The sequence below is a fragment of the Phoenix dactylifera genome, chromosome 3, assembly GCF_009389715.1.
Source record: "Phoenix dactylifera cultivar Barhee BC4 chromosome 3, palm_55x_up_171113_PBpolish2nd_filt_p, whole genome shotgun sequence".
NCBI lineage: Eukaryota > Viridiplantae > Streptophyta > Magnoliopsida > Arecales > Arecaceae > Phoenix > Phoenix dactylifera.
The window spans coordinates 2450494-2477442 of NC_052394.1; the positions used below are offsets into that span (position 1 = coordinate 2450494).

General features: G+C 38.7%; 2 protein-coding genes across 8 annotated transcripts; one reads left to right on the top strand and one right to left on the bottom strand.

Annotated features, from left to right (window-relative positions):
- Nucleotides 1–1021: 1021 nt before the first annotated feature.
- LOC103709091 (elongator complex protein 6) lies at nt 1022–17272 on the top strand. Of its 5 annotated transcripts, none has more exons than XR_005510911.1 (7): nt 1022–1319; nt 2794–2866; nt 3043–3254; nt 3337–3511; nt 9293–9448; nt 9614–9712; nt 12894–13348. XR_005510911.1 is itself a non-coding variant. In XM_039124250.1 (5 exons), exons 1-5 carry the CDS (start codon nt 1044–1046, stop codon nt 9352–9354), a joined length of 798 nt encoding a protein of 265 aa, XP_038980178.1. In that variant the 5' UTR covers nt 1022–1043; the 3' UTR covers nt 9355–9612. The 5 variants fall into 5 exon arrangements, 2 of the variants coding, with proteins under 2 accessions (XP_038980178.1, XP_026661693.2); XR_003386295.2 differs by lacking the exon at nt 12894–13348 and adding an exon at nt 17058–17272 and having other exon boundaries at nt 1023–1319; nt 3337–3483; XR_003386293.2 differs by having other exon boundaries at nt 1023–1319; nt 3337–3483.
- On the bottom strand, nt 11653–26217 carry LOC103709107 (two-component response regulator-like PRR37). Of its 3 annotated transcripts, none has more exons than XM_008794307.4 (10): nt 25980–26217; nt 25651–25724; nt 25007–25496; nt 22952–23113; nt 22671–22804; nt 22256–22423; nt 14434–14617; nt 13534–13972; nt 12655–13444; nt 11653–12034 (listed from the first exon to the last, which is right to left on the bottom strand). In XM_008794307.4, exons 3-10 carry the CDS (start codon nt 25371–25373, stop codon nt 11927–11929), a joined length of 2352 nt encoding a protein of 783 aa, XP_008792529.2. In that variant the 5' UTR covers nt 25374–25496; nt 25651–25724; nt 25980–26217; the 3' UTR covers nt 11653–11926. The 3 variants fall into 3 exon arrangements, with proteins under 3 accessions (XP_008792529.2, XP_008792544.2, XP_008792537.2); XM_008794322.4 differs by having other exon boundaries at nt 13534–13969; nt 25980–26216; XM_008794315.4 differs by lacking the exon at nt 25651–25724.
- Between the last annotated feature and the right edge of the window lie 732 nt (nt 26218–26949).

Consider the following 26949-nt stretch of genomic DNA (forward strand, 5'->3'; position numbering starts at 1 on the left):
CATGGGTAATCATTTTGTTTTCATATTTTGATAGGGATGTGCTTCTATTTTTTGTTTTATCTTCTCGAAGTGAACTAGAAAAAAATATATTTTGTAAAAAAAGTTTGAGAATTTAAGTGTGCAATAAATAATGCCGATGAGCTTGGATCATTCATGGTGCCTATTTTGCACCGTAGATTGGTGGATGTTTTGGTAGAGATGTTCTTTTATTTTTTGTTTTGTCTTCTATGGTAGGAAGTGAATTAAAAGAAATATATTTTGTAAAAAAAAAGAAAAATTTAAGTGTGCAATAAATAATATTGGTCAGCTTGAATTTTTCATGGTGCTTATTTTGCACTATAGATTGGTGGTTGGTCCTAGATTGCTATAATGGCGTCTGTTTTAGAAAAAATGATTCTCATTTATTTCATCGTGTGCCGTGTCGCATCGATCCCAACTTGTCCATATTTTTAAGATAAAATTGAGTCATCGAGATGGACGACATGGTAACTACTTAGGAGCGTACAACCTCTTGTGATGCACAGAGGATCTAAACCCCAATGCTTGTATCTATGCATGATACAGGTGACAACGTGCGGTGGCTTTTGCATTTAATGATACAACCAGTATTTAGAATTTAGAAATTTTGAAGGAGCAACGAAGAGACTGTATTGGTGAAATTGGTTCCTAATCAATTCCACCGCCAACTCCAAGAGTTGTGGACGGTGAGAGGATGGTATTCCACCGTAGCACTATGGCGCAGGCAAATCTGAAATTTTCCCAAGATTGATCACATCGAATAATTCCAACGCATCTTATATTCCACACGCCCACAGATCCCCACTTCTTGAAATTTTGGGGTAGAATTTCGGGAAGACGTGGAAATAAGTTGAGACGCGTTCACCGACTTTTGCACCCACCGCTCTCATCCGTTTGAGATAATTCATTTCAGACACCCACCAGCGCGCACAGGCGGTGGGTCCGCTTTACCTAGCACGGGTGAGGATCCGAGCTCACCCAGCTATAAATATGGCCGCTTGCCGCCTCATCCCTCTCTCCTGGCGATGCGGGGTTTCGCTCGACGAGAGAGGGAGAGAGGAGACATGAACCCTCCTTCCAATCTTCTTGATGAGGCCCTAGGCCTCGGCCACGGAGGAGCCATCGCTGCGCTTCCCGCGGGGCGGGTCGTCCTCGTCGAGGACTGCGTCGAGACGAGCGGCGCGTTCGTTCTCCACCACCTCCTGAAGCGCGCCCTCTCCGCCGGCGAGGGTGGCGGGGACGTACTCTTTCTCGCCCTTGCCCAGCCTTTCTCCCACTACGACCGCGTTCTGAGGAAGCTAGTGAGCAATGATCCCAAATCCGAACCCTAATCTTTATTATCGTTCTCCTCGTCGTTTTCTCAAACACATGATGCTCTTTCCCCCCTTTTTCCCCCTTTTCCTTTCTTCTGTACATTACTGTTCTTGGTTTCTCTCGGCATACGAACGATGGTAGAATGGAAATCATCGGGATCGATGGTAGGCCTTTTCCAGGTCTTGGATGGAAAAGTCCGTTCAGGATTCCACCTTGTCCTCGGGACAAAACGATATGATAACTTCGAATAGTGATTGCTATCAAGATCCACAGTTATATGAAGGGAAGGTAATCAACGGAGATATGGTTAGATCAGGCACCGATTCGTGTCAAGATTAATCTTTAGATTACGTAGTGAAGTTGTTAGGATCAATGGGATGGGTGATTCTTTTTTCTTTACCCGATAGAAAGAGCGCTCAAGATTCAGTTCTTCTACTGGTCAAAACCGTAGGTGACTGGGGATATAGCAATCGATATTAAGATTAGGCATTTTGTAGAAAGCATTACTCGGACTGGACATGGGCAATGTAAAATCTTTGGTGAAATATGGAAGTGGGTCAGAGGGAGCATTCTATTATTTGAGGCTGTGACTGATAGTTGTGGTGATGGATTTAGGGCTGGATTGATCAAGAAGGGAAAATAACATGGAAAAAGATTGGAGTTAGAGCTTTCTGCGTCTATTGAATTATTTGGGTTGTGCTAAACTAGCAAATTACGTGCATCCATATTGTCTATTCTTCTTCCTGTGCTTGTCTGGCTTGGATAATTGAACCTTGTAAGATTTTTAACTGGTGTTCTTTTACATGTTCAGAAAGGTCACATCGCAAGTTAACAAGGTTCATTCAGAAACTGTAAAGTTGTGGTGCCTAAGTATTCGAGGGCTAAGGATTTGACACTTGAAATAACATGGTCTAAATAAAAACTTGATTAAATTACCTAATTATTCTGACCTCTGATTTTCTTTCAAAATGCATTCTCTTCTCATTATTACTTGATAGTTAAAGAATATATTCCACTGTTGTTGAAGATTTTATGCTTATTGATGTTGGGAATGAGCAACATGTGGAAATTTTGAAATTCATAGGATAAACAAGTCATTCAACCTTTTCAAAACCCTTATGATGTTATTGTCTTGTTTTCTATGCTCAAGTGCATTCAACCCTACACACATGTTTTAACATTGCAGATGATTTACATTTCGATAAGCATCGATAGCTTCCCATTTTCTCTTTCACACAGTAGATGGTGCCCATGCCAATTGAATTATACATGTGTTTACATGCATAATAATTTGCTGATATTAAACAGTTTGGTACCTATAATTTACTTTCTAAGTTGATTTTTTTTTTAAAAGAAAGATATTTGTTTAATGTCTGCTTGTTTGGTGATTCTTCCACTTCAGAGATTGTTTCAGAATATGATGACCATAATAATAAATTTAGTACATTCTATTTGATTCAGGGTTGCAGTCTATCGGTTCAAAGGAACAACAATAAACTGCACTTTTTTGACATGCTTAAGCTAGAATTTCCAGGTGAGTATGAAGCTAAAGAGAATTGCTTCCCGCCATCAATTACTTGGTCTTTTCTCTAGGGCCCTTGATCTGTACTGCTGATTTTTTCACTTACGGACATCATTGTGATAACATTTTATTATGATGTGATTTAGTTAATTCATCTTGCGGCTAAGCTAATGATTCTTGAATTACAGGTCTGACTGGAGGAAATGACATTGAAAGTGGTTTTGTTGGATTGTATAGTAAGATTCAAAGGGCTATAGAAGCGAGAAGGTCAAAGGAATACAGCAGAGGCTGCATTACCATCATGATAGATGACCTCTCCCTTTTAGAGATAGCTGCATGTGGTTCTATAGATTGTGTCTTGGACTTCCTGTACTACTGTATTAGCCTCACAGCAGAACTGGTTAGAAAGATGACTTCAAGCTTGTCTCATCTTTTGCTAATTCTTACTCCTTTTATTGAATTCCTTTACATTTTTTTAACAGGATTGCTCTCTAGTGATTCTGAACCATGAAGATATCTATTCAAGCGAGGAGGCCCCAAGGTTCCTTTCACATCTGGAGTACCTTGCGGATATTGTGATAAAGACAGAACCATTAAGTACTGGTTTATCTGCTGATGTGCACGGACAAGTATGCTTATTATTACTCAATAACACGAGTTAGTATATTATTCAATTTGTGACGTAACTGAAAGTCAAGCTATTGAAAAGCTTTCTACGATTTTTCACTGTGTGATAACTTTAATTTTGTCCACTATATGAGTCTGTAGAATTCTTAGCGCTCTTTGGACTGGAACTGTAAAAATCATTGGAACTCCAAATGATCCAACAAGGACATCCACACTGTTTTTTAGAGACAATCAAGGTCGCCAATAAACTTGAAAAGTAAGGTCTAGTGCTAGCTATTACACAATGAAGAGTGATGATTCACTGATTACCATCTTTGCAACATGATGCAGATAGTGTCAAGGAGCTCATGCTGCATCGTCGATGATAGTAACATACCAAGTTTTCTAGATTTGCTTACCACCAAACTAATTCCACTCTTTCTGGAGCTGGCAGTGAGAAGCGCATGCTATAGCACTCTATGGTCTTGATCAACACTACACTATCTTAAAAAGGGAGTGAACTTTAAGATGACGGATTGAACATATTTCAAACACACATTTTCTTAGGCATGTGTGCATCTATAAGGTTGTTAAGAAGATCAGTATAGTTGCTTTCTTTTTACCTCTGTAAAATATCTTTGAAAGCTTTGTGTCCAAGTAATGTTCTTGCTAGGGCTTGCAATGATTTGGGTTAGGTTTGGTCTAGGTCGGGTCAAATTTAGGTCGGTAAAAACCCTTGGCCCACACCTGACTCGTTAATAGTGATTTCAAAAGGAACCATATCAGATCCATTTATTTTGTAGAGACTGATTCCCCACTTGCCAACCTAGTTATGGCTCTACTTATTTGTTATGTACCTTAAACAAATGAAAGCAAAATAGAGCCAAGAAGAAGGAATTGGGTGTCAGGATAAAGTGAGAAGAAATTAAAGTGGGTAAAAAAGCATCTTAGATCTTAAACATGCTATTTTCTCCACATTTATATTAGTATATTTACGTTTTACTAACTATTAATTCACAGTGTTCCTAAACTATTCAATGATCCATCACACTATTGCCATTGTCCTATGGACATAGGGGCTAAAAGTTTAAGTGTTTGTCCAACCCATGATGATCCATCGGGTGTTTTTTTTTTTGTGGGGGTTGTCAAACCCAAACCTGATCATTTATTATTGGGTTGGTCTTGAGTAACCCAAGTCTGATCCATTTATTAAAAACCCTCACCCGATATCTATTTATTTTGGTTGGGTTGGCAAGTCAAGGCAAGAAATTGCCACTCCGATTTTCCAAAACATTTTTATAAGAATCCTTGAGAGGTACCTCTTTGTGAGCAGCCAAATTCAAAAGATTTGGTGATAGGGTTTTATGGGCTTGTCCCCTAGCTGAAGGTCATTATACTGCCCATTTCATGGTTTAGTTGTAAAGGGTCCTGTATCTTACAAATCTGCCTGGAAAATGATGTAAAATACATGTTCAGTTAAAACTGGCCCTTCCTCCAGATTCCAAAATTTATCACGTAGTAATTCAGTTAATATTCCTGAGGGATATATTGAAATGCATTGATATTTTATAAAATTAATTTATCAGCTCAGCATGCAAGATCACCCTTTTAGTCATACTTAATTATCTGTTTCTCTTTTCTGTACAATTTGTATGAAATCATTTTTCTTGATTTGTTTAAATTATGCTAATGCATGGCCGAACAGGTATATACCTTCACGGTTTCCTATCATAGTTTGGAAGATTGAAACCAAGATGTTTCGGGCAACATATGTATATGACAGATTCTTAGATGTGTTATCACTTGTAGGTCTTTGAAGTAGTTTCCAGCTTGCTGAGTTATATAGTTAACACTTTTGATCCCTTCCAAAATAATCTCTTTCTGGATTTTCTCTGTTTTGTCAACACTCGCTCGAGGCATTGTGAACAAAGACATACTACTATTGGGAAGCAGGGTAGTGTGCATTTATATGACATATTTTTTTGTTCAAATAGGATTTTTTTCTGCATCCTTTCATTCATGGAATCCATAATGGAAAATGAGAATAGCAAGGCCCTGAGCAAGATACCATGGTATGAGATTAGGTATAATGTGCAGCTCATAAATCTTGCAAGATTTTGAGTATTTCAATTTCTAACCCTTTTTTGTTGACAGCTATTGTAGCAACTAGCAAGGCTCAAATTAAGCCTCGAAGTAGCTTTTTGAAGCAACAGGAAAAAAAATAGGTGCACATTCTGAAGAAAAAAATTCTTGTAATAGCTACAAGATTAGGATATAATATGCAAACTAAGGGTTGTTATACGACAAGCTTTTAATCAAGACCTCTTCAATTTAATATGGGACTTTTGCCCTCATCATGAGTCTACTATATTCCTCCCTAGGGCCCTTAATCAAGACCTCTTGAAATTGTTATCGTTTAAACTTTGGAGGAACCTTGCTAGAATCTGCATCATCTGGTTAAGCTTTGTGAAACAGTGAGGTGTCTCCTTGTACTTGACATGCAAATACATAAGTATATAAATATTAAGGTATAATGAGTCTCTAAGTAGTTGCACTAAGCAAGGGGCATTATCCGTACCCTAGATAAAAAGTGAGAGGTCAAAAGGTGTTTGGTTCTCGTCTCGCTGACCAGTGGTTGGGCTTCTGTCCGCATTTTGTAATGTCTTTGGAGCATGGAGTGGGGCCAACAAACTGGATCCCACATGAGGGACCAATCGTTGAAACTTGGTCAAAGCTCCTGCTACTTTAGTTGGTGTCCCACCTAGAATTTCATGTGGGGAATATGATATATTTTTTGACGGATACCAGAACTCTCTGGATTAATCCTTCCTCCTCCCTTCTCCTTTTTCCTATACTCCACCTCCTTGTGCTGACTGCACTGCTGTTGCACCACTGAAGCACTGCCTCTCTCACTTTCCTCCATATCAACTGATGACCACCGTTACCTACCTGGTTGGTCTGTTGATCTGCCATGACAGCGCTACTATTACCTTGTCGATTCACCTTGCCGCTTTGTCAGTCACTCTACCTTCATTGTTGATTGGCTCTGCATCAATCACTGAATTTGATTATAAAAATATGAAGAGTTCCTGACCCTTAATTTTCCAGGCATAGGAACATGTTAAGATACAGTTTGTGTCAAATTCAGGAATCTTGAAGATTTTACCTTTACTACTATAACTTGTATTTGAAGCAATAGTTGCAATGCTTACTTTAGAGAGATTCTAAATGGCACTGTTAAGTTCAGTATACGATCCATGCCTTCCGCGTGGTTGTGTAAATGCCATTTGTGTTGTTGCTTTTATCACGAATTATATATATGGAATGTATAAAAACCAAATCACGACAACAGAAAAGTAGTTTGGTCTACAGCATTTATATGTTTTTTTAAATTTTTTGGGCATTACTGTTGCTATAAGACTTTGTTAATTGTTTCTGCATATAGTTTATTTGACTGATTGAATTTGGTTATCTGCATCTTTTTCATTGTGGATAATCCACGAAACATTCTTTATATACCTAACTTGAATGAACCTTCGGACTTGCTTTATGGATCTATAATTATCAATGGTTGAGAACATTTTACAGCAACTCTCAATTTGACATACAATTGTCTAAATAGTGTCGAGTGAACCCATATTGCTCCTACAAACAACCTTTTTACTGCATTTTATAACCCAATGTAGAGATACTGCATATTATGGCATTATTTTCAAGTTATGTAGAATTAAATCATTTGCTTCCAGGGTAAGCCTTAGGTAATTATGTTAAAGAAGTTTGTCGCACCCCTGTTTTTTGTGGAATTGCATTTTCGAATGCTTTTTGAGACAGAAGAGTTTCATGTGTCTGGTCAAGTCTTTTTGTTGATACCTCTTTCCAAATCCATTCCAAAAATAGGGCAAGTTTAAATATCTTTATCTAATTTCAATTCTTTGTTTATTCATGTATCTTTCCTTAAAGTGTTTTAGTGTAGGGATATGCTACCAGCAACATAGGGATATGGAACCTCGCCCCAGTGAATCTGTCGATAATAGGATTGCCAATGGGCAGATGCTAGGCCCATTGGTGATGTCACTAGTATAGTGCTTTATGTCACTTTTCAGCCTTATCTAGGAGTTGCTTTATTCTGCTGTATCGGGCATCCAAGTCAGGGTCGGCCGTACCGGTTTGGGGATGGGCGGTTCCGGCCGTTCTGAGCCGTACCAGAGGCTCACCGGTATGGTTCCGGCAACGGAAATGAAATCCGTTGCCGGAGAAGGATAAGGAAAGAGAGAGCGAGGGAGGGAGAGGGAGAGGGAGAGGGAGAGGGCGGGATGCCAGCGGAGGGGCGGAGGCCGCTGGAGGCAAAGTCGGGGCCGGTTTTTCTGTTTTGAATGAAACAGGGGTCTGGCCGCGACTTAAATTTTTTTTACATTTTTTAAGTAAAGTCGGCAAGCGATTTACCAACTTTACTTAAAAATTGCGAAATTAAAAGATAGTAAAACCGGCTGCGGCTTCGCCTCCTGCGGCCTCTGCTGGCCCTCCGTCGGTGTCCGCCACCCTCTGCCGGCCTCTCTCCCTCCCTCTCTCTCCCTTCTCTCTCTTTTTCTCTCCCACGGTACCGTGCCCTCTCCTCTGTTAGTATAGGCCCAACACGGCCTATATCGACTCGTGCCGCCGGAAAAGCGGTATGGTGCCCTGTACCGGTTCCGCCGATCTTGATCCAAGTTATTATAATTTGTTAAGAGAGTAGTTTAAATGAGTGATAAATTGAAATACTGTGAAATGTGAATTTTGTAAATAGAGTTAGCTAATAATGGCTCATTATCAGTTTTAAATTCAATTATCTTACATTTTAATTGAGCTTTCGGGAATCTTTACATTTTTATTATCTTGAAACTGTGAAGGAGAGTAGTAAAACCCACTTGATAGCTTTAGCATCGGACATTAGGCACTTGTCCTGAAGTTTTTACAATGTCTTGAATTAAGAGGAGGTTTTTTATTTAATTTACTTAAGATCACAAGCAATGTTATACTTTATCTTAGTTTCTTACTCATTTTTCATGTTAAGTTATTCATAGATTTTGTTCATTCTGAGAATTCCTGTATATCAGCATAAGTGCTGGAGAATTTGAACCTGTGTACTTCTAGGCACAATTAACCCTTCAGTTCACAATTAATTAAATACTTGTAAATCAAAATGATTTTCTTCTTCCTACCAAAAGATGATCTCTTTTGAATGGCTTACTATGGAAAATTGCTCATTTCCGGATCCTAAATGACCTCTCCTCTTATAGCATTAGAAGAAACCTCAAACTCTTGATTTTTAACAAAATTTTCTTTGACTTTAACTGAAGAAATAGCCCAACAAACATTCCCACAAGTAACAGAACTCTACAAGCTCTTACAGATGCATGTGGGATTCACTGTAGCTTTGATTGACAAGTTTTACTAAAACATATTTGGAAAAAGAATCAAAAGCAATGAATTTTATGAAAAGTAGTTCTTCGCTTTTTCCCTCAAAAAAACTGTTTTACTAAATCTGACAAGTCATTAAACCAGGAAAATGAGGTTTATGAGAAATAGGTCTCCCCTTGTCTTTGATAAAACTGTTTTACGGAACCATGTTTTATGATAATCTGTTCAAGAAAATTTCACAAGCATCCAAAGAGCCTTAAGTAATGGACCCATGTTATGTTCAACATGAAGTTGCAATGCTTGATAATGACTATAATTACTATGCACAAATAATCTACGAATATCTGAGTGTGGGCCTAAAAGATGTTTTCTACTATTTACAATGAAAATGGACAACTTGAGGTGGCTCATAGTTACATTGCAAATTTTTGACAGTTGACCATTTTCAACAAAGGGACTTCCAGCAGACATGGGCATTCAATGAACAAAATTCATAACTTCCACTTCAAGGTGAAGGAAAATGGTGTTGAATATTTCTACCCAGGAAGTCAATATTGAGGTGGCTCATAGTTAATGGTCCACACGGAATTTGTAAGCGCATGTATTTTTGATGATACTTAATATTATACTATTTCACATTCATTGTTTTATCTTTTTAATAATTAAAGTCACTGGCTGGCCCTTGAATTTATTCTCGTGTAATAGTTTTCTTCTGCTATATTGGTACTGAACAATCAAGGGAACACTTTATTCCAGGTGTTACTGTTGACCTCTTCAATTTAACACGGGACTTTTGCCCTCATCACGAGTCTACCATATTCCTCCCTACATGATCAAAAGATAGAGGGAGAGCAGGTAACCTACTCATTTTTTTTGAAATTGTTTAATTTTTGGATGTACAATGACTAAGCATATAAAATTGAAAATTACCAATGCAAGAAATAATCCAACTCCACAACCTTCTCAGTGATACTTGTATAGGGGAGCATGCATTCATGAAAAAATGACCAATATACTCCATGAATATCTCGTCTCAATTTTGCTAATCAAAATTTTGATTGCTTATTGTATTGATGATCTACACCCATCAACAATTTTCTTTTACTCACAAAGTCTCTTGTATATAGTTAGATTATGAAATGGAGCAAGTAATACTGTGGAAATACACATTCTAGTTGCATCATGAAAGTCTCCATTTGTTTTCTATCATACAGCTTTAGAACAAAGCAATGGTGAATCCATGGATCTTGATGCTATTCACTTTTATTAAAAGATCATTACTTTAACACTCTTTAAGATTGAACTAGAAAAGACCAAAGCAACCCTCGAGTCACCACTGAACATGCCAGTGTCTTGCCATCAGAAAAGGCCTAGTCATCTTTTGTAAGGCACATACCTCAATGGAAACAACTTCTTTCTGGTCCCGTGTTTTGCTGCCATCATATTCTGCTCACCTTTAATTATTAAACAAATATACTTCTACCTCATACATGTGTTAATTTTTTATTTAGTTTAAACATATTTGTTGCCAATGTATCTCTTCATTCCCTCAAGTTTTGGCGCATCTCAGCATAATGCACTCTAGTGTTTCGTCCCTTCAAGATGATTCATTCCTTGAGTGGCTTAGTTTCTAAAAATATCTATATTTTTGAGCTTTTATCTTCTTCACCTTTGTTTCCTTTAACCTTCTCATGGACTCTGTTTGACCTTCACCTCGTCCTGTTTGAGGGCCACTTAAGGGACAGGAACTCTATACCCTTTGGGAGATAACCACAGGAACTCTAACCTTCATGTCGAGATGTAGTGACATTAATCCCATGGAGCAAGAATAGCTCGATCAAGTGGAAAAGACATTGTCTAGTTACGTAAATCAGCACAAGGGACCTGTTTAGGTTGGTTGGAACACTTTCCTAGAGAATCATGGGGGACATAATCTGCTACCAATCAACAAAAGTGGAGTAATGGCTCTTGAAATCTTATTCAAGAAAAAAATATGAGATCGAAGAAATAAAAATATGACAAGGTATTCTTGATGTTATTTGTCCTACAAGTGCCTATGGTCCATGTTCAATTAATGATGCTTGTTGGAGCATGCCACCTGCGACCAAGCAGAAAATAGCCCAAAGGAAGGATTAGTCCAACAAATCCCAAGGGCGCTTTTTGAAAGACTTAAAACAGGCAATATCAAAGCAAATTCACTCAACAACATTTACCTGTTAGCATGCATACGGACCGACACTTGTATGGACCTTGTGCTCGAAACCCAAATAGACTGTTATAGTATCAGGAAACTACAACTCATCTGTTCTGATTGGAGGTGATAAACAAATATGGAAGCTAACAAGTGGATTGTCGTAAATTCATGACAACAGCTCATGTGCTCTGATCGGAGGAGATCGCCGAACATGGAAGCTAAAGATGAAAACAGTTAGGGCAATTAAGGGTTGTCTGATGTTGACATAAGGATGAACATATGTCAAACTCTGGATTAGACTTATTTCAGCATTTCTAACAATCATTTGTCAAGCTTACGCTAACCTTCAACAAGGTCTGTGTTCTATAGGCTTGCGAGTCTTTTCCCCCTCTTTTGGTAGAGAAGTAGGGCGGGCTTGGAGGCTCAAATGGGCCACCCAGCACTTGCTTGGATGTATCACCTATTATCACTCGGGCAAGGGGTAAGGATTAGATTCAGGCTGGAGTTAGCACCAGAGGATGAGACGGGTATAGGATAGAAAAAAAGGTAGAGATCAGCCCCTCCTAAAGGAAAAAAAGAAAAAAGAGCTTAGCCTGCATGCTGGACTGAAACAGGATAACAATAACATGCAGACTTTAACAGCACAAACCATAAAACAGTGCTGCGGACGTGCCTTTACGATTACAGCTGATAGCTACCCCTTTCAAGGGTGACCAACATCCATGTAGTAGTCATCGAAGTCATGCCACACACCAAATCCTTTTATTATGTTCTCACAACCTGGATCTATGTGCTGCCCATCCATGAGCGGCTCAAAGCCAAGAAATTTCAATTTGCATACTTGCTAACATTTTGTACCCAAATGACTGATGATGTCATCTGTTTTCTTCCTGGTCTCTCTGTTCTTGAATAGACTGTCGCACAAACTGTCCATGCATGCGTGGCCTCTGCTCTGCAAGTCTCTTCCTGCTTTGATAACGGACCTGAAAAACCAAAACCAACAAAAAGTCAAATTCCATCCAAATATTCCACAAAGGAAAACAAAGAAGAATGAAAATGAAATGACCGAACACTAGAACATCAAACATAATCTTCAAACTTCGCAATTCTAGTATCAGACCTTTTATCAGTACCATGTCGGTACAGTATTGGTATGCCTGGTATAGGGTCAGTTTGGCATACCAACACTAATACACTCCCCGTATCGAGTATCCCTTCAGCACTAGTATGGTACGCTACGGTTGGTACAAGACAATATGTATTAGTACTGCGAACCTTGAAAATCTTTATTAGCAGAAAGTTATATCCCTAAATTTTACAGAACTATAAATACTTGAAGAGTGGCCTGTACTGTGTGCAAACTATTACTGGTGGAAGACAATGTTATGTCACCATTCTATAAATTTTTGGGAGATCTTGATATCTTATAGATAGGATCTGTATGGTAAATGGCCTGAAGGCCACGTATTAATGTTACGATCAAGCATGATCTACCTTGGGAAAATTAAGTTAGCTATATTTGGTGAGTATGCTTCAACAATGCAATGGGCATGCCTCTTGAAATGAAATATTGAATATAGATGTGCAACCAAAAGTTGTCTACCTTCTTTCCAAAGTTCCTTTGCTTCCTTTTCTGCCTGAATTTCTGCAGGGCAGCTTCTCTCCATGCAAAACGGCACTGATCTACCCCACTACCGCTACCTCCAGCCGTGCTTTTGTCTGCAATACCATTGGCAATCTCCATATTCATTCCTACAGCATTGACAGCTGCACTACTTCCATTCTGCTCATTGCTCCCATGATTACTTCCTGAATTGCTCCTGTTTATGCTATAATTTGCAGCATTACCTTCCACTGGCCCAGTGAACATAGAAGATGACCCACATTGTGGGGCAGCTGCTGCCATATTCTTGAGAGACATCTCATCATGGTCTGGTGGCTGCAGCCGCTGCTGCAGCTGCATGCTGTGGATATGGTGTTGGTGATGATAGAGGTGATGGCGATGGTGCACTTGGACTCGACATTGGATCTCTCTTGGCTGTCCCACTGATGCTGCTGCTAAATCATCAACTTTCTGTTGCATAACTTGCTGAGCAGATGCTTGAAACTGCACAGGATGGAAGGCTGAAGAGGGATGGATACACTTGAACGTTGATGTAGATGCTGCTTTTTCCTTGTACGCAACTGGTTTTGTGAAGACATTATTGGTGGTGGAGCCCATGTCATTGTTGTTACTACTGCAATCAGAGCCCCGTTTTAGAGGAGCAGCATATGAATTACATATCATATTGTTTGTAGATTCCATCTTCACTGCCTCTGAGCTGTTGTCAAGCGGAGAACAGCTACCTCCATACCCAGTAGGGGCTTGATTAGAAGTAGCAGAAGTGTGGTACCTTGCATGAAAACAAAAACAGTTGGAACGCTATTCTTTCTGAAATAGTGGCAGCAAAAATAATGTTCTCATATATTTTATTTTTCGCACCTTGAGAATGCTGACAGATTTGAACGTCTTAGAACATTGCAGCCATCATGAGTAGCAGCTCCCTTCTGTCCTGTTGATCTCAGCCACTTCAAACTCAACTCAAGGGATGGTAACTCCATGGAGCCATCCGCAGTTTTATCTTTGCCTTCTGTGACACTGGAGAAGCCATTAGGTGCCTCCATAACTCTGGTTACCAGTTGAGCATCCATGCTGTTAGTGATTGCACCGATCAGATCAGCAGCTTGGATGCTTGGTTCATCAGACATATTGTTGTTATCAAGTCCCAATGTACCCTCAATTTTTGGGTCACTTTCAGGCAATTTGTCCATGCTTGTGCATGTTAACTTGGTAGAAACCTGCTCAGTTGGATATGATTCATATTGTGTATCTGGATTCCTGGGTACTCCAATCTCCAGGTCTTTGCCCATGAAATCATCTGCTATACAGATCATAAATCAATCATAATACTAGAATCTTCAATACTTAGTTGAGACTATTGTCTGCTGTGCCGGTATCGGGTACCAGACCGGTTGCTCGGCGGCATGGGTTGGTACAGGCCCACGTCGTGCCGGGCCGGGCCTATACCGACACAGTAGAGGAGGTGGAGGAGAGGGCGAACGAGAGAGAGAAAAAGAGAGAGAGAAGAGGGAGAGGTCGCAGTCTTCGCCTCATATCCAGGCGCCGGCATCCAACGGCCTCTCTCTCCCTCTCCCTGCCTCCTTTGCTCGCTCTCTTTTTCTATCTTTTCTTCTCCTTCTCTCCCTCCGGCAACGGATTTCATTTTCGTTGCCGGAACCGTCCCAGTCCGCCGCCAAACGACTTGGTACGGCCGACACCATCCGATTCGGGATGGTTCCGCCGATCCTGGTTGAGACAAATATTAAGATAAAGCTGTTATACCATAAAGTTCTTTTTTTCCTTTGCACTCCCTATTGGCAGTCATAGGCACCCAATCATTACAGAATGTTTCAGGCTTCGGGTGAATGACCTGAGCCCAGGTACTCTCAGGTGGATCATCTAACTGATCTGATGGAGACATAGGTTGGGGGCTGTCCACATCCGCCGCACGTTTCGTCCAGGAACTCTACAAGTAATTAGAATTTTTTTAGGCACGCAGGAGCAGTTTTTGGGAAAAACTTATTATGAAACAGATGTACGGAAATAAATATTTTCTTCCATCACTTTGAATCATCAATATCATGATGAATTAGGTCTTAGATGCATCGTGACAAAAACTTTGGTTTTCATCAACAATGAGGATCTAATGATCCTCAGGAGATTTCTGTGAGTATTAAAAGTTTAAAACTTATCTAGTTTATAGTTGAAATATCAATAAAAATTTCCAAGCCTATATTTGGACATAGTATTACATAACTTAGACCAAAGTATTACATTGACAGTTAATGGTCACATAATTACCTTAACTAAAAATGACCATATAAGCATCATTTTAGTCTACTTAGCTCCTTGTTCAATATCAAATTCTTGCCCAACCTGCCTGTACAGATTTTACTACCTGATTGGAACTGCATTCCCAAACAACCATCACTACTAACAGCCATCACTACTGTTTACTTGATATTATCCTCTTATGGTTATAGATGACATGTGAGATACAGGTATTGTAAGTACCCACATAAACATAAGGTTGTGGTGAAAAGTGACATTATCTTTGAAATATTATATATGAAAATGAAGAGATAGATGAGTAGGACATACTAGAGACAAAGCACGATAAAGTGGTGTAGATTTATCTGCATGTCACGAGCCAGTTAGTAATAAGGGGAACTTTGAGGGGCTACATTGTGGTTGGTAATTTTATTACAAATGATGTTCATGAAACCTGATATTATCTAAAACTTGTGCAAAAAACAGGGAAGACACTCATTTTGAGGTCTCATGACTTGTCAATCTTTCCAAATCTGGTTTGATGAAACAAAATCAAACAAGCATTTTCACCAAAAATTTATTTTAGGTTTTGCATATAATGGCTTTATAAAATCTAATGACCAAACAGCCCTAAAGGGTAATGATAAAGTAGCAAATGTTGTAGAAGTCCCAAGGATGCATCAAGTCATCAAGATGATGTGTTTTGCATGTATGAGCATACTTAGATGACTAATACAACTATGAAGGATGAAACTAGAGATGAGATAAAGAAGGCCTGGAAGTTCACTAGATGGGATGGTATGAGCACAGACAAAGACTTGGGAAGACCCTGCCATTAATGGGCTTGATTATGTTTGGGAAAACATGACTTGTCAAATGGACAATTTTCAACTGGTAGATGTAGCGTGCTTATTCTGCATCTTGCTGTTGGCCCTCGCCTTATAACTAAACATGTAATGTAATAGCCTACAATTATCTAGTCCTAGCCAATAGGACTAGGGTCTGATGGTTGGCATTCCTCTCTAAGGGCTTGCTCTTAAGAGAGGTTTAGGGTTTAAACCCTAGTGACGGCATATTAACATTGTATTTTCCAAAAAAAAATGTTTGGCCTTAAGTACAAGGGCAAAGTTGTTATTCAATGATAAGCGACCAATGTAGGGCTAGCAAATAATGACCTGACCTGTCAACCCGATCCCAATTTGACCTGCTATAAACAGGTTTGTATTTTGGCTAAGCAGGTTCGGGTCGTAAACAGGTCGACCCATCTTGACCTGTTTATTTAATGGGGGGTTTAAGTTTCAGAGGCATTACCCATTTAACACGTTTAATAATCAAGATAGGGTCGGGTTAAACCTGTTTAACCAAGCCCATGTACCCTTTTAAACAACCCTTTACTTTTTTATCCAAACCTCTTATCGTACCAGTCCCATTTGTTCTAGAGAGTTCTCATGAGTGGAGATTGGAATCAAGATCTAGGGTTTTATTGATTTGGGACGAAGTGAAGAGGAAGAGCGTCGTTGCCAACTAGCATGACCCTGATTGCCATGCTGCCTTTTCCTGTGACACCTCCACTTTCTTCAATCTCCAATCTCCTCTCTTCACTTTGAAGATCTATCAAGATATAGCCAAGCAAGAGGGATGTCAAGACGGTGGCTAGGTTCCTCACTGGTGGTGGTCATGGAAGATGGTCCCACTTTAGGTTTGTCTTCCCTCTTGCCTTCTTCTCTTTAGGCTTCTTCTCTATTTGGAGTCCTTATTGGTTCTTCGGCTTTTATCTTAGGAGGTCTACTGTTTCTGACCCCACGGTATCACCTTTTGATTTAAGAGATTTTCTTTGTTTTTGTAAATTATGAGATGAGATTTCCATGGTAAGTGTTAAAAAAGAAGACATCTCTATGTTGATTTTATTTTTAACATGGAGTTTTTTTTATGTTTTTGGGAGTTGATCTTGTTTGCTATTTGATTCATCAAGTCGTCTTCTTTAGTCCTGTATTAAATTTTTTCTCTCTTTTTTGCTTGGAATGATTTTATTTCATGCTCTAGGAAGGGGCACTATTTATAGTTATATTGAATAACTGCTTGCAGGATTTTCTTTTGAAAGAATTTTTAAGAAATTTCGTATAATCTAATTGAAGGTCCCATCTCCATGAAGTGGAAAGCTCTGATCATGGACGGGAGGAGACTTGGTAAAGGGTTATGGTCATCAGCACGCAAGAGATTGGTTTTTCATTATAACAAATGTTGATGGATTGCTTCGATCCCTTTCAGAATGTACTGATTTGGCATGATCGTGCTCCCAAAATGTACATCTATTGATTTATGAAGAGAAATGACTGATTGTCACTATCATGAACTATAGGGTTTTTTTGGGTTGAACTATATCAAAGTGGAAGGCATGCATTTTTTGCAAATAGATCAAGTAATTGGGTCAGCAAGTTGCTTGATCATGTGCCTATGTTAAACAGGTTAAGTGATTAATGGTTAACCATGTTTTAGTTGGGTAAACAGATTGTCTAACAGTTAACCTGATATGACGTATTTATTAAACATGCTGAGCAAGTGAGGTTGGATTACCTGCTTATTAAACATGATAGGTTCAGGTTTCAAATCTTGACCTGTTTGTTTAATAAATTGTTTAGGTTTAGGTTTGGAATTTTCTAACCCAACCCATATCTGACTAGACTTGTAAACAACCTGAACCGACTTGATCGCTACATTTAGGCTAGGCTGGTTAAATAAATTATGCCCCTAGTCATTCCCTTTACTTTTTCTTAACTTCTTTACTCATTTATAGCCTTCCTCTCACTCAGTCCTTTCATTAATTTCTTTATACTTTCATCCTTATCATGTATATAACCTATTCACCTCCATTTTCATATTTTAAGTGTTTATTCCCCTTTAATATGACTTTGTCATACTTTATCTGATAGCACGCAATTTTGGATGGTTTCCCATTAATGAACCATATAATTAATTTTGACAAAATTGTATGAGACCTTGAGTTAAGACACATCTCATGGTTTTATGATGATTGAATTTCTTCCTTTACAATTCTTCTTGTTATTAACAAACTAGTAAGACGAGAGAAAAATGTGGGAGCTAAGGGCTTGTGAAGGTATTCATATGAAAAAATGTGGGAGCTAAGGGCTAGTGAGGTATTTAAATCATATGTCTAATTTTTTCAGTTCATTTTGATTGGAAAATTCCATAACCCTTATTGATATATGATCTCTTCAACTTGGGAGATAACATCTTTCAACAAGGAAGGCCAAATCATCCTAAACTGCTCGGTTCGTGCCATATTGACTCATACCAGTCGGTTACACGGTCGGTTTAGGCTGTTGGCTTGGTACAGACCTCCAATCGACCCAAACCGAGCAAAACCGCTTGGTTTCACTTGGTTCGGAGTGGTTCAGATGGTTCGAGGCTTGTAGTGCCCCTATATATATGGGAAGGCAGAGAAGGCCTCCAATACCTTCTTTACCTCCTTTTCTTTTTGTTTTTTAGGGAGAAGAAGAGGAGAAATTCTTATTTTCACCAATTAGGATCGAAAATTTTTGCTTCTCAAGGTATAATCCCCTCCACCCTTCTCATCTTCCTTTTTTTTTAATGCCAAAAATTAGCAAAAATGGGGAAAATGAGGAGATCACGCCAAAATTTTGTATTTTGGCATGATTTCATGATACATTGTAAATCTAAGGATAATCTACACAATGCCAAAGAAATTATAATTTTTTGTTCTTCATGTAATTTTTTAGATTAAAAATATATTTTTGGACTAAAAAATAATAAATAATAAATATTCAAAAATTTTCTATAAAATTGATAGCATGTTTCGGGTATGCATGCTACTTGCTATCTCAATTTGATAGAAATATACATATACATCTATACACACACACACACACACACACATCTATATATATCTATCTATATATATATATATATATATATATATATATATATATATATATATATCCATACATATACATCTATATATCTATATACATACATATACATCTATATATATATACACACACATATACATCTATATATATATACACACACACACATATACATCTATATATATACACACACATATACATCTATATATATACACACACATATACATCTATATATATATAATATATATATATATACATATACATCTATATATATATATATATATATGCTTTTCTTGCATCTATGAAATGTGTTGTGTTGTCAAGCTTTATTTTAGGTGATATGCCTAGGACTTTTTAACCAGGCTTTAGGATTTTAGTAAAGTTTAGCTATAAGAGGTGCAACCTTAATATTTGAGGAATACATAGGCCTTGGAAGTTGAAAAATTGACTCCGAGCCAAAAATTGAGGTTTTGAACTAAAGTTGGGAGTTGATTTATTCTTAAGGAAATATTTTTAAGTATTTTTTTTCCTGAATTGAAATAGGGGTTACTTCCTTATTACATGTAACTAGAAATGAAAATAAAAGGAAGAAGAGGATATTTACTTAGGGGCCTATAAATAAGTCTACTAAGAGGCCAGTCTGCCTTTATTATATGCCTGCTTAGTGTTACATTTGTCCCAACTAGCAACTGACCTTACTAGCTGACCAACTGTAAAGGGCAACTGACTTATTGCGCCCCACCTACTTGAACCATACTTCCTTGCCTATAAGTAGGGGCAGCGAAGGCAGCCTAGGGGAGAAAAGGAAGTGGTACGTGGCCTCTAGGAGGACAAGAAGAAAATGATGATGATGATGAAGCTTGAATAGGACTTATGTTTCATTTTCTACATTAGCTAAGTAACTTTCTCCATGTCTTTGAAAGTTAAGTTTTTATTAGATTAATGTTTCTTTTGAATCTCTTAGTCAGTTTTCAGCTCATGCATGGTCATGAAATTCTAGGCTACATGGCCCTTTCCCAAATGCATGATTTTCTTTATTCTCCATGTTTTTATTTAAGTCCCAATTGGATTAGTGTTTTCTGAATCCCATAATTAGTTTTAAGCTTATAAATGGTTCTGAAATTCTTTAGAAACCCTAAATCTGTTGATCAAATCTTCAGATCAAGTATTATTTCGAAATGCTGAACCCGTAGCCACTTCTCGAACCTAGAGTTTTCTTGAACTTTGGACTTTATGATTGATTTGGCTCCTTAAGCTGTTTCATAATTTTACCATTTTGACTTGTTTTGTGGTCCTATGCCACCATGAAAATCATGTTTTAGTTTTTATGTAAAATTGCATAAATCCTCTAACTGATATTTTGAACTCATGTTTGATTTCAGATTATCTTCTCATTAGAACGTTTTTTACATGCATTTATTTTTGAAACTTTCTAATAAATGTTTCATCTAATATTTGTAAGAACATTTTCAAATTAGTGGACCTTGTCCAGTTGTTATATGAGTGGTCTCACTTGAACTTTGAAGGGGAACCTCTATCTAGATGGAGTTCATAGGCTTATCTGGATTGTCAATGAGGATATAAGTGGGCCCTTGGTTAGGTGGTACATGAGTGGCTTCACTTGAATTTTGATGAGGAAACATTTGGCTCAGGGGTATTTGTGGACTCTTGGCCAAGTGGTGTGAAAGGACCCCAAGGATATGAGTGGCCCCATTTGCACTAGCAACTAGTATAATAAGTGGTTTCATTCGAATTATCAGTGAGGATGTGAGTGGCCTTGCTAAGATTTGCAATGGGAATATGAGTAGCCTCAAGGATATAAGTAAAAGCAAGGTCAGAGGAACCGGTACCGGTTCTCCGGCGAGACGAGTCGGTACGGGATGTGCCAGGCCTGTACCAACAGAGGGTACGATACCGTGGGAGAAAGGAAAAGAAAGAGGGGGGAGAGGAGGGAGGCTGGCGGAGGGTGGTGATGCTGGCGAAGCTTACCGACTTAACTTAAAAATCGCAAAATTTTTTAGCTGCAGTCGGACCCATGTTTCGTTCGAAATAGGAGAACCAGCCGCAGCCTTGCCTACCGCGGCCTCTGCCGACCTCTGTCGGCGTCCCGATCTCGCCCTCTCCCTCCCTCCCCTGCTCGCTCTTTTTCCTTCTTCTCCGACTATGGCAACAGGTCTCGTTTTCGTTGCCGAAACCGTATCGGTGAGTCACCGGTACGGCTCGGAACAGTTGGAACCGTCTGGTTCGGAACGGTTCCGCCGACCTTAAGTAAAACCTTAAAAATAATTTAAAATTATATGAAATATCAGAATTTAATGTAAAATATGTTTGGACCACTTTCTTCCCTATTGAAGGATTTTAATTTCTGAAATTTTCCTTATCGAAGTGATTGAATGAACCTTCACTTGAACTTTAGACGAATATTTTACTTGTGATTTAGACTTAGTTACGTAAACTCTTTTTGATAATCACATGTTTTGACTCTTCCACTACAATTGTTGTTTCTTTTGAAACTTTTGATTTTGCTTTATTTCAGTGAACTGCCACTTGGATTTTCATTGACAATTTAAAATGTCTTATGATTTAGATTCATGTGTTTTTTTGGTGAAACCTTAAATTCGTGACCATGGCAAAAGTTTATTTGCCAAGCTTTGTAGCTCACCTCGTATGTTAAATAAAGTTATCAAAGTTATTAGTGAGAGCCTTAGTGGACCTATTTGAGGAGATGGACTTGATATTCTGATGGTCTTGATCAATTAATTTGCGAATGATATATCAAGAGCCATTTTTTTAACCTTAGTTTACATTATGGTGGTAATACTAAAAGTTAGGATCCTATCAAGTCTACTAAGTCATTTGACATATGACAAATGTAAAAGGAGCATTGAAGCAAGCAGTGTTTGAAAATGTGGACTTTGAGAGAAACTTCATATATCATATTAGAACAACACAATGGAGAAGTAGTTTCAAAGATGATTTGGCATCAAAGTAAAAGAAAATAATGAGAACATATTTAAAACTATGGTTCGCCGTACTGGCCCAAACATGGCGGTACAAGACAAACCGTACATACCATTTTTCGGTACCGGTATCCGATGCGGATGGCATATCGACACTCGGTATGCCGCAAAGATTCCGTATCATACCGTACCGACACAGTGCTAGTATGGCATTGGTACAGTCTGGTACCGAGATGGCGCACATTGTTTAAAACTATAAGCGAATTTGAGAAATGTATAGAAAGCAATGAAACAAAAAATTAGTAAATAAGTCTTTTCTTGATATACTGAAGCTATAGATAAGGGACAAGTCCAACAATGCTGACCTTGATTAGATTGGAGATTATAAATAATAGTTATCCTTACAGAAACTTAAAATGAGAAACATGACCAATAAATAAAGGGAAAGAGGAACGGTGAGTGGTTTACCTGAGTTCCGCTACCATTATCACTTCCCTCTCTAATATTCAAGCCAATGCTCCTATCGTCGTCATCATCATTGCTGCCACTATTATTGTCAGAGTCATCAGCACTCTTTGACCTAGCAGATTTTTGGGTTTGGGTGCCACTTTCACTGCCACTGCCACTGCCACTAGACTGAGATATAGCAATAAAGCCATGCAATTAGAGGAGGAAAATAAATCTAGCTTCTATAATCAAAAACAAAAAGATAAAACAATTAAAAAAAGAAAACCAATAGCGGAGAGATTGATGGATGAAAAATTTGACAATATCATGATTTAATCAATAATGTTACCTGAAGACACTACTAAGAAACATGAGTTGGCTTAGCCTATGCAATGGCATAGAAGACACTGAAAATATCTGTATGATAGAAACTTACGCTTTGACATCTCCTCCAGACATGCTGCCAAAGGTTTTTTAGCTCATTCTTGCGAATAGGCTTCACTAAAAAGTCAACTGCACCTTTTGACAAACATTTAAAGACTGTACCCATGGAATCATTTGATGACATCACTGCACGCAAAGCTCATCAGGTGTAGCAGTTAAAAGTATCAAAGTTAAATATTTTGAAAGAACCATAATTTAAAATCTCATATTCTAATTTCAAAGAAAGATATATTAAAATCTGATGTAGACAAGTGTTGTTGGAAGAATACTCACTAATAACAGGAATATTCTTGCAAGTTTTGTGGCTCATGATCTTGCTTAGAAGACCAATGCCAGATAAACAAGGCATGAGTACCTCAGTCAAGACAAGGTCAATATGATTTGTAAGATCCTCCAAGATTTTCCATGCTTGAAGGCCATTTGCAGAAGCAGTAACTGCCAAAGGATGGAGAACAGTCATGACTGAATGCAGATGCATAGAAGACACAATGCAAGAAATCTACATAAGATTTTTTTTTATTGTAGATAATAATTATGGTCCAAATTTCCTACAACTCGAAACTCTTGAAATGCATATTATTGAAGATCATGTATCAATGGAACTGATAAAACATATGATAATGATTTAGTTGTTTGAATGTGTTTCTTGAAGCATGCATGCAGCGATTATATCTTAGGACCCCCAATTTTTCTTCTGAGAATACGAGGGAGCCCCACCAACGGAGTCCCACCCATTAGATAATTACTAGGGGTGTAACCCCCATACTATATATTTCTTGGGGCAAGATCATCAGGAAACACTTCTCAAAACTCAAAACCTAGGTCCCTACTTTTATAAGCAGAATGGTAAGACCAGAGAGCTAATGCTTGGAGATTCATTCATGCAATTATCATCAATAATGACTGTCAACCATCATAATGAGGCATTAAATTGAGTTGATTACACTATTATAATCAAGAAGCTTGTTTAATCAAGTCAACGAATTGAAGAAAGTAAATTAACATGATATCTGATTGCACTTAATTTAACAGGGACGCACAAAATTTTATGATAATGAAACTAGCAAAATAAGGTGCTAAAGAGAGTAAGGACAAGTGTTGAGCGAACATAGAAACAGAAATATAATAAAAACAGGCTGCATAAAAGGAATAGCAGTCATCCTTGAAGTCAAAATTTACAATAGACATATTGGTTCCTATTCAATAAGAAAAAAGACAATCACTTAGCGCTGGGTAAAAATAGAGACAAGGTTATAATAACAAAAGGACCCCAAAAAAAGAAAGGGTCATCTGCAAAACCAAAGTTTGCTACAAGCACAGTAGGTCCTAAAAGATAAGAGAGAAGACCATGCGTTCATGAATTCTCAGATAAGATTGGGAGAAAAGGAAGGTGACAAACTGAAAACCTAGAAAATGTTAGGCTGAACACTTTAAACAGACAAGGATGAAGGCACTCAGATATGGACTCTATATTTCCGGAGATGGAGCAAATTTTATAACAAGTTTACAAGAATTCAAGCAAGCTTAAGGTTAATGTTCCCTAGTACATTCTGCAAGCCAGCTTTTACACATCTCATTCCATATACTTATTTCCAGCTCTTGTTTGTCCAATGCTGCACAAGCCTTTCATTAATGAGTATTTATTCACAACAAGAGTGATATTTGCTGGCAGTGGAATATTTAATCAAGTATCATTTGATTCCTCTTTTTACCCACTAATTACAGAATTTGGTGAACTTTTCTCTGAAACACCCTATATATACAGTAGAATAGATGAAGATAATAAAAGGAAAAGGATGTTAAAAATACACATGTACGTGATATAGTAATTCCTAAAAATATATGTTAAATATCAGGAGTCCTGTTTTTTCAGATATAGTAGTGTATTTGACTAGCAATAATATATATATGATCATCAATAGTACATGGCAAGCAATAAAACAACCAATTACCTCAGTTGTTATGTGCAACTCTAGCTAATCTTCCTTCACTAAGGCTACTTTAAAGGCCATTTCAGGTCTTCAAACCAAAGATTTCTCCTAAGAGTTTGTAAGTATATGCAAAAATAACACAAATTAACAACGACATATAAAGAAACAGCACAAAATTAGAAACATGACATCTTATTCGCAGCTAAACGAAAGAAAAGATATAGAGCACCTAACAACAGTTAGTCCTTTTGAAATAGAGAACATAACATGTAGCATAAGCAGAACAACAGTTAATGCTTCAGAAGAAGGTCCTAGCATTTAAGCAAATGCATCCTTTGAAAGGAAAATAAAATCCTACACAGATCTATATAGTGACAATAAAAGTTAAGCTATTTACCTTCATAATTACAGTTACGGAGCAAGGCACTGACAACTTGGCGGGTTGAATCGTCATTCTCCACGAGCAGGACCTTCAGTGATCTGACAGGAAGAAACCTCTCCCAACGAATGATTGGCCCTGGTGACTGCTGCTGTTTACGTGGACCGGACTGATGTGCCACTGGGACTGCCCCATAACCTTCTTGGTCATTGTTCAAATCTTCTGCTGCCTCATTAATCCTCGACTCATCCCCTCCTGAGAGCCCCTGGCCCTCCCTCATGATGCCATCAATAACTTCATTGTGTTCATCCCGGATGTGATAGTTTAGTTCCGGCATCGCTTTGTTCCCAGCCCCATTGGGGCTTACTTGATCGACACTTCCCATCAACCAGACTCAAAATGACCAACAATGGTGCAGAGCAGCAGAAAACGCTTCTTTATCCAAGAAGAGAAGGCACACATTCTGTTGCCTTCAAGAACACCACACCTCTTGTCTAACTACTCGCACCTGTGAACCAGATCACACAAGAGAAGAACCGAGTCTAATGTCAAGACAAGATTGGAGAAAGAACCTACTCAGACGAACCCATGCCCTGGAAATCACTATCTCCTAGACTTAACAGATACACCGCATCCATTAAACAGCTAAATCTTCGACCCACCTTCCAAACCTAAAGATTCCACCAATAGAGGCAAGGGTTTCAAAGAAAGAACCGCCTCAGACGCTCAAGATGCCCTATTGTTCAAAAAAACAGCGCACTGATTAGAACCCTAGCTCGCCACCGAGGCATATGCATCCGTCGATCAAAAATAAAAAAGAAAATGAAAGCGCAAACTAATCAGAAATCCAAGAATCACAGAGACGAGAGGACGAAAACAAACAAGGGTTTCAATAGAAAAAGAGACGAGAATCCTCAGGAAATGGGTTCAAGAACACAAAAATCTCCAGTTCTTGAAACAAATCAAGGGAGGAAAAACAACATTTGAATACCTTCTTGCTCGGTCAAAGTGCAGGTTTCCGCGAGGGGAGGAGAGCAAGAAGGTGGCCCGAACCCGCCGGTGATCCGAGGAGCTCCGACCTCGTTTCGAGATCAAGAAGAAGATAGGAGCGGAGAAAGAAAAAGATTGGGAGAAGAGTCTTGGTGGGAAGGGGTTCTAAGTGCTACGGCGGCGGGGTGGGGGTGGCTTGCGCTGAAAGGGACGCCATGGCATGGGAAACTGAGAAAGAAATCCGGGGAGACTGGAGAGATATTAGGGTCGGTCCGTCGGTCCGAGCCGGGGGTGCTGACCTGGAGCAAATGGCGGTGGACAGCGCCCGGTGGGGCCCATCTGGGGCGGGATTCGTCCGATGTGGCCGTCCCCACCGGACGAAATCAAAAGCCGGAAGCTAACGAGCCCGTTCCGCATCGCGGAAGATCCTCCAGATCGGGTCGCGCTTGTACAGGGGAGCTAAAGGCCATCCACTGGTGCACACTTGATCATGATGATGTCATGTTATCCATCACCGCATGCAGCCATGGCATGCAATTCTATTCAAGCCTATGCATCCATCCTAGGCAAAACAAAATACCTCGAGCTGGAGGGACCACTACGACAATCCGGTCGGAATTTTGGACAAAATTCAAGTTTCAAACCGAGAACCTTCTCCAGCACAAATAAATAAATAAATAAAACTGAGACTCCCTCAAAGTAGTGCACTCATAATTATAATCAAGGATTCTACATGTTATTGGACGCGTCATACAACCTACTATCCTTCCATATAGCTTGAAGTCTTAGAAGATGATGGCTGGTTTCTAGTGTACTTATATATTATCTTTACCGTTGCAAGTGATAATGTTAACAAAAATAGACAGAACTTGATCGTGAAATCAACTTAGCAACTAATAATCCACATTAGTTACGAGAGTCGAGAGACCACCTCCATGGGCAATGACACCGCATAAGCAAAAGTTTCATGA